General features: G+C 46.3%; 1 protein-coding gene across 2 annotated transcripts in view; it reads left to right on the forward strand.

Annotated features, from left to right (window-relative positions):
* The window catches only part of fndc1 (fibronectin type III domain containing 1), a 202318-nt gene that overhangs the window by 148913 nt on the left and 37840 nt on the right, over positions 1–15565 (forward strand). For both annotated transcript variants that reach the window (XM_055639966.1, XM_055639967.1), the window contains exons 17-18: positions 6605–6716; positions 14601–14680. In XM_055639966.1, the coding sequence (XP_055495941.1) occupies positions 6605–6716; positions 14601–14680 (192 nt within the window). The remainder of the gene's footprint in view (positions 1–6604; positions 6717–14600; positions 14681–15565) is intronic.

The raw sequence follows: 15565 nt of genomic DNA on the forward strand, positions 1-15565 counted from the left end.
CTTGAGTGACTGAGCTGCCAGCCCAGAATGCATTCGGCCCACAATGTCCATACAAGCCCTCTGGAAACCAGTCCCTTCAGCCCACAACACCCATACTAGCACTCCAGAAAACTCCCCCCACTGGCCACCAGTATTGGAATTGGTGGAGAGGTGAAATATTGCGTTGGGGGACCAGCCCTCCCGTGTGATGCTGGGACTCAACGGGTCCCACTTAGTCTAGTTCTCCCTATAAACATCCTGGTTGGCATAATAGACTGAGACGCAATGTGGGGCTGGAGATATTAAACCAGATAGGGGAATCAAGGGTCTCAACCCAAAACCTCACACATTCCTTCTCTCCAGAGATGCTGCCTGTCCCGTTGAGTTACCCCACATTTTGTGTCTATCTTCAGTTTAAACCAGTATCTGCAGTTATTTCCTACTCAAGTTGGTTTTAGAGTGGGAGTATTACAGAAACAACTTGCTTATTCTTGAAAGTGACAACGGGCTCTGCGGAATCTCACGGGTTGCATTACCATGCAAAAGCTTGATCGAGTCACATGTTATGTTAAGAAAAGATCATGCGTGGAAGCAGAGGTTTCGATAATCATTCAAAGAAGATGAGAAAGACAGAGATTTACAGAGAGGAAATGCCAAGGCTTCATGTCTTGGCAACTGAAGGTACATCTGCAAATGATAAAACAGTTTGAACTGAGGATGCACAAAAGGGCAGATTTGGAAGAAACATAGAAAATAGGTGCAGGAGGAGGCCATTCGGCCCTTCGAGCCAGCACAGCCATTCATTGTGATCATGGCTGATCGTCACCAATCAATAACCTGTGCCTGCCTTCTTCCCATATCCCTTGATTCCACTAGCCCCTAGAGCTCTATCTAACTCTCTCTTAAATCCATCCAGTGACTTGGCCTCCACTGCCCTCTGTGGCAGGGAATTCCACAAATTCACAACTCTCTGGGTGAAAAAGTTTTTTCTCGTTTAAGTCTTAAATGGCCTCCCTTTTATTTTAAGACTGTGGCTCCTGGTTCAGGACTAGCTCAACGTTGAGAATATTTTTCCTGAAATTGGGAACATTTTTCCTGATATTGGGCACATTTGATGGCTGTACAGAGATAAGATATAACTATGGATTATAAAATAATGAATGAGAGAATTTTAAATCCATGGTGCAACCTTAACTGGGGTTAATATTAGTAAATATAGCGAAAAGATTGACTAGCACTTGGTATTAGTTAATATGTGAGTAAAAGACTTCAGTTTGCTGTCAAGTTTATGAAGGGTGGAAGATGGCCGGTTTAACAGGAACATTTTGGAATAAGCACATCTGGACGGAACAAAGCATGAATGAGTGTTTCAGCAGCAAATAAACCTGACAGAGTCAGGTCATATTATTGAGCTCCAAGTTACACGAGAATCAGAAGCTGACCTGAGAACCAGCACCAGGTTGCAAACATTCTTGACGGATCTTTAAGAGGGGTGCTGACCGGAACATCATCTGTCCATATGCCTCCACAGATGCATTCTGAGTTCCCTCTGTAGTTTTGTGCTGAAGGTTTGTTCATTGTGTTTGGAGAAAATGCAAATAGGCAAAGATGAATGGGTGCAGAGGAGAGATTAAAACAAACCAATGCCGTGTAGGAAGAAACTGCAGATGCTGGTTTAGACCAAAGAGAGACACAAAAAGCTGGAGTAACTCAGCGGGTCAGGCAGCATCTCTGGAGTAAAGGCATAGGTGATGCTTCAGGTCAAGACCCTTCTTCAGACCCGAAATGGGTCTCAACCTGAAACATTACCTATTCCTTTACAAACCAATGCTGGAAACAAACAGGATCGTAACCGAGTCTCTGGCGCTGTGAAGCAGTAGACAATAGGTGCAGGAGCAGGCCATTCGGCCCTTCGAGTCAGCACCGCCATTCAATGTGATCATGGCTGATCATCCCCAATCAGTACCCCGTTCCTGCCTTATCCCCATATCCCCTGACTCCGCTATCTTTAAAAGCCCGATCCACTCTCTCTTGAAATTATCCAGGGAACCAGCCTCCATCACCCTCTGAGGCAGAGAATTCTACAGACTCACAACTCTCTGTGAGAAAAAGTGTTTCATCGTCTCCATTCTAAATGGCCTACCTCTTATTCTTAAACTGTGGCCCCTGGTTCTGGACTACCCCAACATCGGGAACATGTTTGCTGCCTCTAGCGTGTCCAAACCCTAAATAATCTTATGTTTCAATAAGAAACCCTCTCATCCTTCTAAACTCCAGAGTATACAAGCCCAGCCGCTCCATTCTCTCAACATATGACAGTCCTGCCATCCTGGGAATTACAGCAGCATTACCACTGCACCGCAGTGCCAGCCCCCATCTGTAGTTGCTGACCAACCTGCTGAGTATCTCCAGCATTTTTTGTTTTTCTTTTAGGTTTTTCCCCACACTGGCAAATTCCTATTTTTTTTTTCAAAGTCCATGGAAACATTGCCACATGCTTCTACGAAAATGGAGGCCACATAAGGAAATGAAGTCCAACAGAGAAAAGAAAATTTAAACAAAACTTAATCATAAAATTGGATCATAGGGCTGTCAGTAATGGATATTGCTTTTATTAGATGCTAAAAGTTCAGCCAACACCCCTACGAAGTTTGTTGATGCTGGCAAGTTGAAAAAGTTCACAAATTTGTGTGAAATATATTTACTTTTGAAGTTAATAAAAAACCATTAATTTTCTGTAAGGTTTTCAATAACAGAGTTGGTCAAATCTTTGAAGCTCTTCCAGATGGTTAATATTTCCTCTGTCATTACAGCTTCAGTAATCATTCACTTTTGGACCCGATCGTGGGGGAAGTAATTAAAGCTGGCAGTAGTTTTGTCCTGTGAATTACCTGCTTCTTTATATAAGCCATGCATTGTAATTCTTTTCCCTCCACAAACTACCGTGAACCAGGGATTATTCATGAAATGCCTCTTGCATTCTTGCCTCTCATAATAAAAAGGGAAGGGGTTTAACAAGCATGAATCTTACACTAGGTTACACAGAAAAGCTGGAGAAACTCAGCGGGTGCAGCAGCATCTATGGAGCGAAGGAAACAGGCAATGTTTCGGGCCGAAACCCTTCTTCAGACTGATCGGGGGTGGGGGTGGGTGGGGACAAGAAAGGGAAAAGGAGGAGTAGCCAGAAGGCTGGAGGGTGGGAGGAGACAGCAGGGGAGCTGAGGAAGGGGAATCTTACACTAAGTGCCCTTGACATGATAATAAATAATACTCCCATTTAATGTTTGGTGGTATCGCCCAATGTTGCTCTTATTATACTCCACTTAACTTGCAATTCTGCAGTGAACAACACTGCCCATTCCGAACTGCAAAAATTGCATCTGCCAATATCTTTAAGTTCCAAAATAGCGCACAAAGTTCACATCATCTATTGAAAAATAGAATTGAACCTTCAATAAACAAAGGCAGGCTTCCTTTTGCAGCAAAACTTAATATAAGAAAGATGCTGCAAGGGGAGATTCATGTCAGTGATTGGAAACAGGCCGGCTGCTTGCAGCATGGGCTACGTCAGGACTTTTTTTGTCATAGGATTTGGAGCATGGAGGAAAACAAGGCACGGGTTATTACAGGCATATGATCGACCCCCACAATTTTTCCAGCCATTTAAAATGATTTGCAGTTTGGGTCTATTACTTCATACATACTTCACCTCACAAGAGCAGGATAATAGGTGTTTTCATGCAAATTAGGAAACCTGCAGAGCCATGGAAAATGTAAATAAACTCCTGGTTGATGTATAAAAGCACATTGAACATGTTTTAGTTTACAATCAATAATATTGATTTTTCTGGAAAAAGATTTTTAAAAAATTGAAGGAGAATACGCTGAGCAGTTTTAATGCCACAGATCAGCCCAATCAACCCAAATCACCTCACATTTAACCACTTTAAACTTGATATCTATCTATTAATATATAAAACTCAGATCCATCCGTCCGCCTGCAGTACGGATCCCTTCCTGCCTTTTGATTCGTTGACGGCTGCTCCTTCCTATCAGCTTCCAACACACTTCGAAACAAAGTTGCAAGACAGGAACACTGAACTTTTCACTGCTGCAGCAGGCAGGGGAGGTGCAATTGAGGGAGGCAGGGGAGTGCTGGAAACTTACATTTGGCAACGGCTTCAGTTCCATTGGAGGAGACGGGTGCATGGTGGAATATTGGGTTGGGGGAATCACACCATTGGGGGAGCAGACCCAACGGGTCTGCACTTGGTCTAGTGTCAATTATTTGTCTATTATTTTTCCCATCTGGCAACATGATTAACCTCCACTGGCAATTTCTTGCTATCTCTATTAGTAATAACCCTCCACAACTACCCTTGATTCCTTCGTCCAAGTCAATGTTGAACTCAATTGGTTAGCCCTCAATTGCTTGTATGTGATCTAACCTTCTAGACAAGCCTACACATGGAAGGTTATCAAAGGCCATGATAATGTTCACATATAAATGTCCAATGCCTTGCCCTCAGCAGTCCTCTTGGTGACCTCATCAACAAACTCTGTCAGATTTGTGATGTGATGCCTCACGCATCCCTCATCAGTCTGTGCCAATCCAAATATTGGTGGATCTTATCCCTCCAACAACCTTCCCACCACTGAGGTAAGGCTCATTGTCCAGCATTTCCCTGGCTTGTCTTTGCCGCACTTCCTAACTAATAGAACATAGATATAGAATATAGATTCATAGAACATAGAGATTCTTATCCACGAGTGGGTTTTGCGATGGAAGATTGTGCCTTAACATTAGCCCCATTTCTGACCCATACCCGTCGCTGACTGTCCTTCGGTCTGACATAGAAACATAGAAAATAGGTGCAGGAGTAGGCCATTCGGCCCTTCGAGCCTGCACCACCATTCAATATGATCATGACTGATCATCCAACTCAGTATCCTGTACCTGCATTCTCTCCATACCCCCTGATCCCTTTAGCCACAAGGGCCACATCTAACTCCTTCTTAAATATAGCCAATGAACTGGCCTCATCTACCTTCTGTGGCAGAGAATTCCAGAGATTCACCACTCTCTGTGTGAAAAATCTTTTTCTCATCTCGGTCCTAAAAGATTTCCCCCTTATCCTTACCCCTTGTTCTGGACTTCTCCAACATCGGGAACAATCTTCCTGCATCTAGCCTGTCCAACCCTTTAAGAATTTTGTAAGTTTCTATAAGATCCCCCCTCAATCTTCTAAATTCTAGGGAGTACAAGCCGAGTCTATCCAGTCTTTCTTCATATGAAAGTCCTGACATCCCAGGAATCAGTCTGGTGACCCTTCTCTGTACTCCCTCTATGGCAAGAATGTCTTTCCTCAGATTAGGAGACCAAAATGGTACGCAATACTCCAGGTGTGGTCTCACCAAGACCCTATCCACACAATGCAGAGAGCCCAATTATCAGCAAAAAGTCATATCAACAACTTCATCACTCAGCTCTAGGCATTACTAGACATCAGTCTGAAGAAGGGTCTCGACCCGAAACGTTCAGTCTGAAGAAGGGTCTCGACCTGAAACGTCATCCATTCCTTCTCTCCAGAGATGCTGCCTCACCCGCTGAGTTACTCCAGCATTTTGTATCTGCCTAGGCATTACTAACATGGATAAAAGCCTCCAAAGGTGAAGTGAGAATGCCTTTCAGTTGATATTTGACCTGAGTTAAGTAACTGTTACTGGGAATTATTGGATAGCATTAATTCTTCTGTTTGAATTAATAAGCAACTGCATTTCAAAATGAATTCATTTAGCGCTCTGTCAGAAATGTTTTCAGGATTGATAAAACATTTTTATTTGCTCGTTATATATCACATGTCCATTCATTGTGTTGCCTTTGTTGGCCAGCCTTCCAGTTTTGAAACAAGGATTTTCCTTATTGGCACGAAAATTGTACACATTGAATTGGCACCTCCTCTCCAAGATATTACTGACAGAGACAGATTACCTCTGCTTTCATGAAAGTAAATATGTTGTACTTATTCCACTATGGACACATTAGAACCTCATGTGAATTGGGTTTAGATTTGAAAAACAAAATGTATTGCATGGATTCATTCAAGTTAACTTACTTTCAAATCTGTTCAATGAATGCTGAATAAAAACTTTATATTTGGCCATAATAGACAGAGTTGTATTCACACCTTCCCTTTCCATATCTCTGTGCCTCCCTCTCCGCTGAAGAAGGGCCTCGACCCGTAACATCACCGATTTCTTCTCTCCAGAGATACTGCCTGTCCCACTGAGTTGCCCCAGCATTTTGCGTCTATCTTCAGTGTAAACCATCATCCGCAGTTCTCTCCTACACAAGATATCATGGAATGCAATGGAATACATTATTGTCACATGTGACTAGGCACGTGGAAATTCTTTGCTTGCCTACCCAATGTATATCTTATTATGCATTAATTTTAGTAGGCAGATAATTTTAAGTTCTCAAGTAGCAAATATTCGCACATCCATTACTAATCTAATCCAATACATTCAATTTGGACCTTGAATTCATAAATGCAATGCAATGATTTGGCTGCAAGGAACAAAATTCTGCTGCACTGATTTTTGCCGTGAATTTCAATTGCAGGTTATCTCATCTACAGCGCCTCGTATGATGACATCTTGCAGGAAAATTGGTCAACAAAGCCCGCAATCGGCAGCACACATTTAGCGATAGAAAATCTGAAGCCAAGCACAAGGTAAGGTTGAAGAGAGGACGTGACAAATACTAACTTATTTATCACTTAGTATTCTTTCTTTGTCATTTGGTCCCCTTTGACCATGTGTTTTATGGGTCAATTTGCAGATTATTTTGTTCAACTGCTCCAGCACCAGCTGAGCCTCCTAATAAATTCACACTGCCCCACCATTTTCAATGGCAAACTGCATATAAAAGGCAGGATTTTGAGAAATGGTTTATTCTTAGAATGTGGCAGTGTAAAAGGCCTGTCCCACTTATGCAACTTTTTCAGCAACTGCCAGCATCCGTCATAGGTCGTTGCAGGTCCAGCGGTGACCAAAAAGACGCTACGACTCTTTGGGGACTGCGGAGACTACTCATGAACATCCAGGCGATACCCCGGCGACATCGTCAAGTCAAGTCAAGTCATGTACACATACGAGATGTGCAGTGAAATGAAAAATGGCAATACTCGCGGACTTTGTGCAAAAAGACAAACAAACAAACAACCAAACAAACTACAAACAGAATGGAACAGAATCACATATTCTTTTTCATATTAAATATTGTGGGCGGAAGGAAAAAGGGGAAAAAAACAGCAATTTAAAAAAAAAAGCAGTAGAGTGGTTCAGTAAAGTTAGTCCCTGGTGAGATAGGAGTTTACAGTCCTAATGACCTCTGGGAAGAAACTCCTTCTCAACCTCTCCGTTCTCACAGCATGGCAATTGAGGCGTTTGCCTGACCGTAGCAGCTGGAACAGTCCGCTGCAGGGGTGGAAGGGGTCTCCCATGATTTTATTGGCTCTGCAGTTGCACCTCCTGATGTATAGTTCCTGCAGGGGGGCGAGTGAAGTTCCCATAGTGCGTTCGGCCGAACGCACTACTCTCTGCAGAGCCTTCTTGTCCTGGGCAGAGCAGTTCCCAAACCAGATTGTAATATTTCCGGACAAGATGCTTTCCACAGCCGCTGAGTAGAAGCACTGGAGGATCCTTGGAGACGCTCTGAATGTTCTCAATTGCCTGAGGTGGTAAAGGCGCTGCCTTGCCTTACTCACGAGTGCTGAGGCGTGTGATGTCCATGTCATATCCTCAGAGATGTGGACTCCCAGGTATTTAAAGCAGCTCACCCTATCCACAGTATCCCCATCTATCCTCAATGGTGTGTACGTCCTCGGATGATGTGCCCACCCTATCGCAGGGTGAAGCCTGTATGATCGTGAGTAGTCGCCCAAAGAGTTGTACCTTGTTCTGGTCGCCGCTGGATTTTCAACATGTTGAAAATTTTTGTCGACCTATGACGGGTGCCGGCAGTCTCCGAAAAAGTTGCATAAGTGGGACAGGCCCATTAGTAAAGATTTTTGTTTCTCCTGCATAGTGTAGTACTATCTTGATTTATTTACCTTGATTCTGAAGGTGTAAGTTCCTTTATATCATGGTTCATCAAGACCACACCAGCAATATCCAGATTGTAAAATAATATGTTAATTCAATATGGTACTTTGTAATTTGCAGCCGGGAAGTTTGTTTCCCATTTTATAGTGTTCAACAGTGATGTTTTTGCAGGTATGCAGCTTGTTCTGCCTTTTTAAAGCACATTGCAGCATGAATTTATTTCCAGCCAAGATTAGAATGTGTTTATCTTTCCAAAGGCAGTTTATTCCCATGATCCCCAAATACCTCAAGCCTGACATAAATATATCTAATTAACATAGAGTGTTAGAGGATTGATTTGTTTGCCTTTGAGTTTGAGTACCCTGATTGATTATGTTGTCTGACATTAGGAACTGTTCCTCCTTCTGTTACACCCAGTGTATTACATTTTCAGAGATGCACTCCTGCAAAACAAGAGATGCTTTACTGTAAGACTGTTAGGGTGGCATGGTGGTGCAGCAGAGTGGTGGAGTTACTGCCTTATGCCCCTGTCCCACTTAGGAAACCTGAACGGAAATCTCTGGAGACTTTGCGCCCCACCCAAGGTTTCCGTGCGGTTCCTGCAGGTTTTTGTCAGTCTCCCTACCTGCTTCCACTACCTGCAACCTCCGGCAACCACCTGCAACCTCCGGGAATGGCACGGAAACCTTGGGTGGGGCGCAAAGTCTCCAGAGGTTTCTGTTCAGGTTTCCTAAGTGGGACGGGGAGCATTACACTGCTTGCAACCCCACTGGGTATGAGCTGTGCAGGTGCTGTCTATACGGAGTTTGTACGTTCTCCCCGTGACCGCCTGGGTTTTCTCTGAGATCTTCAGTTTCCTCCCACACTCCAAAGACGTACAGGTTTGTAGGTTAATTGACTTGGTATAAATGTAAATTGCCCTTAGTGTGTGTAGGATAGTGTAAATGTACGGGGATCATTGGTTGGTGCGGACTCGATGGGATGAAGGGCCTGTTTCTGTGCTGTATCTCTAAACTAAACTAAAACTAAACATGGGAAACAGAATGATTATATTCGGGGAGAGAAAGCTGGAAGAGAGGTGGGGGTGAGACAAAGCCTGGCAAGTGATAGGGGATATAGTTGAGGGTTTTCTTTGATCGGCAGACCATTGGACCAAGGCTAAAGATGAAAATACAAAACGTGTGAGATGAGGAGATAGGAATAGAAGAAACGAGAATTTTTAAGTCATAGGAAGAAATTAGGTGGAACGGGAAACGGAGAAAAGGGTACACATCCAGGTGGTGTACAGGGAAGGGAGGAGGCTAAAGAGGTGGTGGTGGGGGGTTTGTTACCTAAAATTTGAGAATGAATCCATTCAGGGACCCCAGCAGTCTTACCACGTGACCTCACTTTAGCAATGGAGGAGGCCCAGGACAGAAAGGTCTGAGTGGGAAGACGAGTTAAAATAGTTAGCAACTGGGAAATCCAGCAGTCCTTGGCAGACCAAGCTCAAGTGTTTGACAAAACGGTTGTCTAATCTACGCTCTGTCCCTCCTATGTACAGGAGGCTACATCGAGAGCACTGAATGCAGTAGATGAGGTTGGAGGAGGTGCACATGAACCTCTGTCTCACCTGCTAAGACTGCTGGGATCCCTGAATGGATTTGAAGGAACCAAAGGAGGTGCAGGGACATGTCTTGCAGGGGAAAGTACTTGGGGAGGTGCAGAAGGCGGAAAAGGGCGGGAAAGGGAATTATGTGACTGGTGGAATCACAGTGAAGGTAGCGGAAAAGTCAGAGAATGAAGTGTTAGATATGGGAGAGTTGGAGATATGGGTACGACCTATTGGAACTCTATCCTTGTTTCATCTGGGCAGAGGGAGAGCGAGAACAGAACTGCAGGACACAAGAAGATCCAAAGATCTTCATCAAGGCTCCTGCCCTCTCCTCTTTCAATATCCTGGGATGGATCCTTCAAGTCCTGTGAACAAGTTTGATTAGTCTTCAGAAATACATTCTCTTACACCTCTTGAGATATTCATGTGGAACAATAGATACGCGTGTTTCTGGATGATAATTTCATAATTAAAGTTCCCAATATGATTATTTTCCTTACACTAACAGTTGCTGTCAATCAATCCCTTCCCTCAGCTATAGGTTGTCACCTATCTAAGAAATCGTTTTTCACATGCTTTTACGCAACTAAATATTTAGCAGCCTATCTGTTCCATAAGAAGAACTGGGCTGTGACAAGAACATTTGGTATATTGTAGACACAAGGAACTGCAGATGCTGTTTTACAAAAAAAAGACACAATGTGCTGCAGGGTGGCATGGCGCCACAGCGGTAAAGTTGCAGCCTTCAAACGCCTGAGGCTTGGGTTCAATCCTGACTAGGGGTGCTGTCTGTACAGAGTTTGCATGTTCACCCCGTTACCTGTGTGGGTTTTCTCCGGTTTCCTGCCACAGATGTACAAGTTTGTAGGCTAATTGCCTGGTAAAATTGTAAATTGTCCCTAGTGTGTGTAGGCTAGTGATAGTTGCAGGTTGGTGTGGAATTGAAGGGTCTGCTTCCACATTGTATCTCGAAACTAAACCAGGCTAAGCTCAAATTGTTAGAAAATAGGAGCTCCAGCCGGCGTTGGTAGGACCGAGTGCAAGTGTTCGGGGAAATAATCGCCTAGTCTATGCTTGGTTTCGCTGATGTAAAGGAAGCCACATTGAGATCACGGAATACAGTACAGGAGGTTAGAGGGGAGTAGACAAAAGTGCTGGAGAAACTCAGCGGGTGCAGCAGCATCCATGGAGTGAAGGAAATAGGCAACGTTTCGGGCCGAAACCCTTCTTCAGACTGTGTGGGGGGGGGGGGGGGGTTGGGGGAGAAGAAAGTAACAAGGAAGAGGAGGAGCCCGAGGGCCGAGGGAGAGCTGAGAAGGGGAGGAGACAGCAAAGGCTACCGGAAATTGGAGAATTCAATGTTTATGCCGCTAGGGTGCAGACTGCCTAAGCGGAATATGAGGCGTTGCTCATCCAATTTCCGGTGGTGCTCACTCTGGCCATGGAGGAGGCCCAGGACAGAGAGGTCGGATTTGGAATGGGAGGGGGAGTTGAAGTGCTGAGCCACCGGGAGATCAGGTTGGTTAATGCGGACCGAGCGGAGGTGTTCGGCGAAACGATCGCCAAGCCTACGCTCGGTCTCACCGATGTAGAAGTTAGAGGAGATGCTTGTGAACCTCTATCTCACCTGGCTGAGCTACTGGGGCACCTGGATGGACATGAGGAGGAGGTGTAGGGACAGAGGTTGCCAGGGCAAGTACGTAGAGAGGGGAGGGGGTTTTGGGGGAAGGGATGAGTTGCAGAGGTAGCAGTCTCTGTGGAAAACAGTAAGGGGCGGGTATGGGAAGATGGTGTTGGTGGCAGGGTTCGATGAAGGTGGCGGCAATGTCAGAGAGTGATGTGTTGGAAGTGGGTGGGGTGAAAAGCAAGGACCAATGCAACTCAATCTTTGATCCGTGCGGGGCACAGAGGAGATGTGGATGAGAGACCCATTAACAACATTCGGACGGGAAATCACATTTACTAAAGGAAGGGAGCACGTCGGGTGCCCCAGAGTGGAAAGCCTCATGTTGGGAGCAGAAACGATGGAGATGAGAAATAGGGGATGGCGCCTGGGAGGGTGGGAGTTGATGTAGTCCAGATAACTGTGGGGGTCGGTAGGTAATGGGCCTGTCCCACTTTCCCGAGTTATTCACGGATTCTCCCGAGTTTTCCCCTTGATTCAAACTCGCAGAATGTTCGTAACAGTTCCATAGGAGGCCGTAGGATACGTCTTAGCCACTCCTAATGCCAGCCGTAGGTACTCGGGGCATCAGGTAAGTCGGGAGTTCAAGAAGGAACTGCAGATGCTGGAAGATCGAAGGTACACAAAAATGCTGGAGAAACTCAGCGGGTGCAGCAGCATCTAGGTGATGAGATGCTAAGTCGGGATGTTTTTTCCAGCCCGATAAAAAATGTCCACGAGTAAATAAATAGTCGGGAGGATGCCCCGAGTACCTACGGCTGGCAAAATGAGCCGCTACGATATATCCACGGACTCTTGGGGAGTCCCGAACTAAGGGCCACAGTTTAAGAATAAGGAGTAAGCCATTTAGAACGGAGACGAGGAAACACTTTTTCTCACAGAGAGTGGTGAGTCTGTGGAATTCTCTGCCTCAGAGGACGGTGGTGGCCAGTTCTCTGGATGCTTTCAAGAGAGAGCTAGATAGGGCTCTTAAAAGTAGCGGAGTCAGGGGATATGGGGAGAAGGCAGGAACGGGGTACTGATTGGGGATGATCACCCATGATCACATTGAATGGTGGTGCTGGCTCGAAGGGCCGAATGGCCAACTCCTGCACCTATTGTCTATTGTCCTACGGCCTCCTACGGACCGGATACGAACATTGTGCGAGTTTGAATCGATGAGAAAACTCCGGAGAATTTGTGAATAACTCGGGGAAAATTCGTTAATAACTCGGGAAAGTGGGACAGGCCCTTTAGGAGTGGATGTCAGTTGATGATCAGTTCCCTGTGATGGAGACGGGGAGATCCAGAAAAGGGAGAAAGATATCAGAAACAGACAAAAGGGAATTTGAGGGCAGTGTTTTTGCTCAGGTAACGTTGTGCATTTTCTGAGAGTGTACTGATTTTCATTTTGCCTGTTGCGGCTGTCCCATTCTGGAAAATGAACGCTCTTTTAACTTCTACCTACTGCTCCACATTAAAATCCGAGAGGGCTTTTTGTGTACAGATGCACAACCTTTTATCCGAAAGCCTTGGGACCAGACACTTTTCGTAATTCAGAATTGTTCGGCTTTCGGAATGGAAGATTTTTAGCGTAGATTTTAACGGCTGGCTCAGTGGTAGCGTGCTCGGCTCGTATCCGCAAGGTCGCGAGTTTGCGCCTCGATCCCGGCAGTTACTCGATCGCGAGTTTGAGTCTTCAATGTAGTTTTTTCTTGCAGAATAGGAGAGAATAGGGAGGGTTAGGCTGGGATCATTCTCTGCGAGATGATCTTAGTGCGGGAGACAAGTGTAGGAGAGGTGTACTGACTGTGTGGGCAGAACTTTGGAAGTGATTGCCCACCATTCTCAAAAGCCGCTGTGTCTCCCTGTCCCTCCAACTCCAGAGGAATCTGCTCCCCGATGGGCCGCTACGGAGCCGCTACGGCGACAAGTGGCAGTTTGCCCACAGCCCGAGCTGCGCCCCCTCATCCGCAACCCGGGTTCCTCTGGAGTTGGAGCGGGGCTGGGCTAGAGTTGTTGCTGGCTGTGAGTCTCTGGGATCTCCGTGCTTGCAGTGGGCCTGGGGGTCGGTGTCCCGATGAGGGGGGCGCAGCTCGGGCTGTGGGCGAACTGCCACTTGTCGATGTAGCGGCGCATCGGGGAGCAGCTTCTGGTGGTCCTGACGTCTCTCAGCTCCTGTCCAGGGGGATGGCCGGAGACGTCAGGACCAACAGGAACCCGCTCCCCGATGCGCCGCTACAGCGACAAGTGGCAGTTCGCCCACAGCCCGAGCTGCGCCCCCTCATCCGCAACCCGGGTTCCTCTGGAGTTGGAGCGGGGCTGGGCTAGAGTTGCTGCTGGCTGTGGGTCTATGGGATCTCCGTGCTTGCAGTCGGTATCCCGTTGGTCCTGACGTCTCCGGTCACCCCCCTGGAATGGAGCTGAGACTGGGAACTGTACCGCCCTTGCCCCCTCCCTCTGCAACTGCAAACAACCCCACAGTTCCCAGTCTCAGCTCCTGTACAGGGGGGTGGCCGGAGACGTCCAAGCCCGAGCCATCAGCTTCTGTTCCTACGGGGACAGCGGAGAGCGTGCTCCTCTGGAATTGGAACGGGGCTGGGCTGCTGCTGGCTGTGGGTCTCTGGGATCTCCGTGCTTGCAGTGGGCCTGGGGGCCGGTGTCCCGTTGGTCCTGACGTCTCCGATGACTGGCACTGGCTCCAACGTGAAGACAGTGCAAAGCCCCCGCGCCGGTGCAATGCGCGGGGAGCTGGAGAGGGGAGGGAAGGGGTCACACACATGGCCGGGAAGCAGAGGGGTGTAGGTGGGGTGAAACTGAAGGGAGCGACAATTTGCTGCTGCCTGCCCGCTGAGTTAAAAAGTTCCCACGCAAGACTCACGATACACTGTGTATCGTGAGTCTACCGTGGGAACTTTTTAACTCAGCGGGCAGGCAGCAGCAGATTGTCAATTATTAACCCTCCCGCGCGATATACCCTCACCTTCTCTTTTATGAATGGGGATTTAGTTCCCCTTTCTTCGAGGACCGACCGGAGGTTCCGCTGTCACCTCTGCGGGCCGCCCTCGGTGAACGTTTTCAAGGACCTTTCTTCAAGGACTGAAAAAATGTCCGCTATTCGGAGGTTTTCGTTATTTGGATCTTCGGATAAAAGGTTGTGCACCTGTACTATGCGCTGTAGTTTAATCTAACTGATGTAGAACTGAGTCCAGCTATATAGGCTAAATAATTGTTAATATTTGCTTTTTTTTTCAGATATTATTTTAAAATTCAAGCAAAAAATCCATTTGGTTATGGTCCCATTAGTGAAACCTTGTCTTACGTTACAGAATCAGGTAATGTATGGCATTTACCATTAAGTTATTGTAATAGACACACCAGCTAAAAACTGTTCAAATCAACAGGGGCAACTTTTGAAATTGATTTTAATATCTTAAATGTATTAATTCGTATTAATGAAACAAGCCATGTACTTTGCAGATTATTGCAAGAACCCCCAAAATAACACATGTGGTACAATTAAATGACCCTGCCATTCTTTCCATTTAAGCCAATGCAAAATATAGGTCCAAAATAAAGTGAATCTTGGCCTGAATTATTTTCTCGAGCTGGTCAAGAAGGAAGATTGGATGGCGAAGATTAATTTAGTTTAGAGTTAAGGGCCTGTCCCACTTGGGCGACCATTTGCACGTCTCGCAGTGCAGATTTTGTACATCTCAAAATCCTGGGGCACCGTGCGCGTCACTGCCTACGCCACCACGTACCATGCGCACGTCGTGCGTCGTGATGCGTAAATGATGTCACGTAAATGACGCACAAATTATGCCAAAGTGGGACAGGCACTTTACAGCGACGACACAGGCCATTCGGCCCACTGAGTCCGCGCCATGCACTTGCACTATCCTATACACTAGGGACAAGTTATCATTTTTACCAAAGCCAATCAAACTACAAATCTGTACATCGTTAGAATGTGGGAGGAAACCGGAACACCCGGAGAAAAACCATGCGATCACGGGCAGAACGTGCAAACTCCATACAGACAGCACCTGTAGTTAGGATCGAACCCAGATCTCTGGCGCTGTAAGGCAGCAACTCTACCTCTGCGCCCGTGTCCCAGTGAAGTCTACAACTGAACACCAATAAAACTAAGCTTGCCATCTATACATTGCTTCCCCTGGCCACCCCCACCCCTCGTCTGTTGTGGATATCTGCCATCT

The sequence above is a fragment of the Leucoraja erinacea genome, chromosome 8 (genome assembly GCF_028641065.1).
Source record: "Leucoraja erinacea ecotype New England chromosome 8, Leri_hhj_1, whole genome shotgun sequence".
In the NCBI taxonomy this organism is placed as follows: Eukaryota; Metazoa; Chordata; class Chondrichthyes; order Rajiformes; family Rajidae; genus Leucoraja; species Leucoraja erinaceus.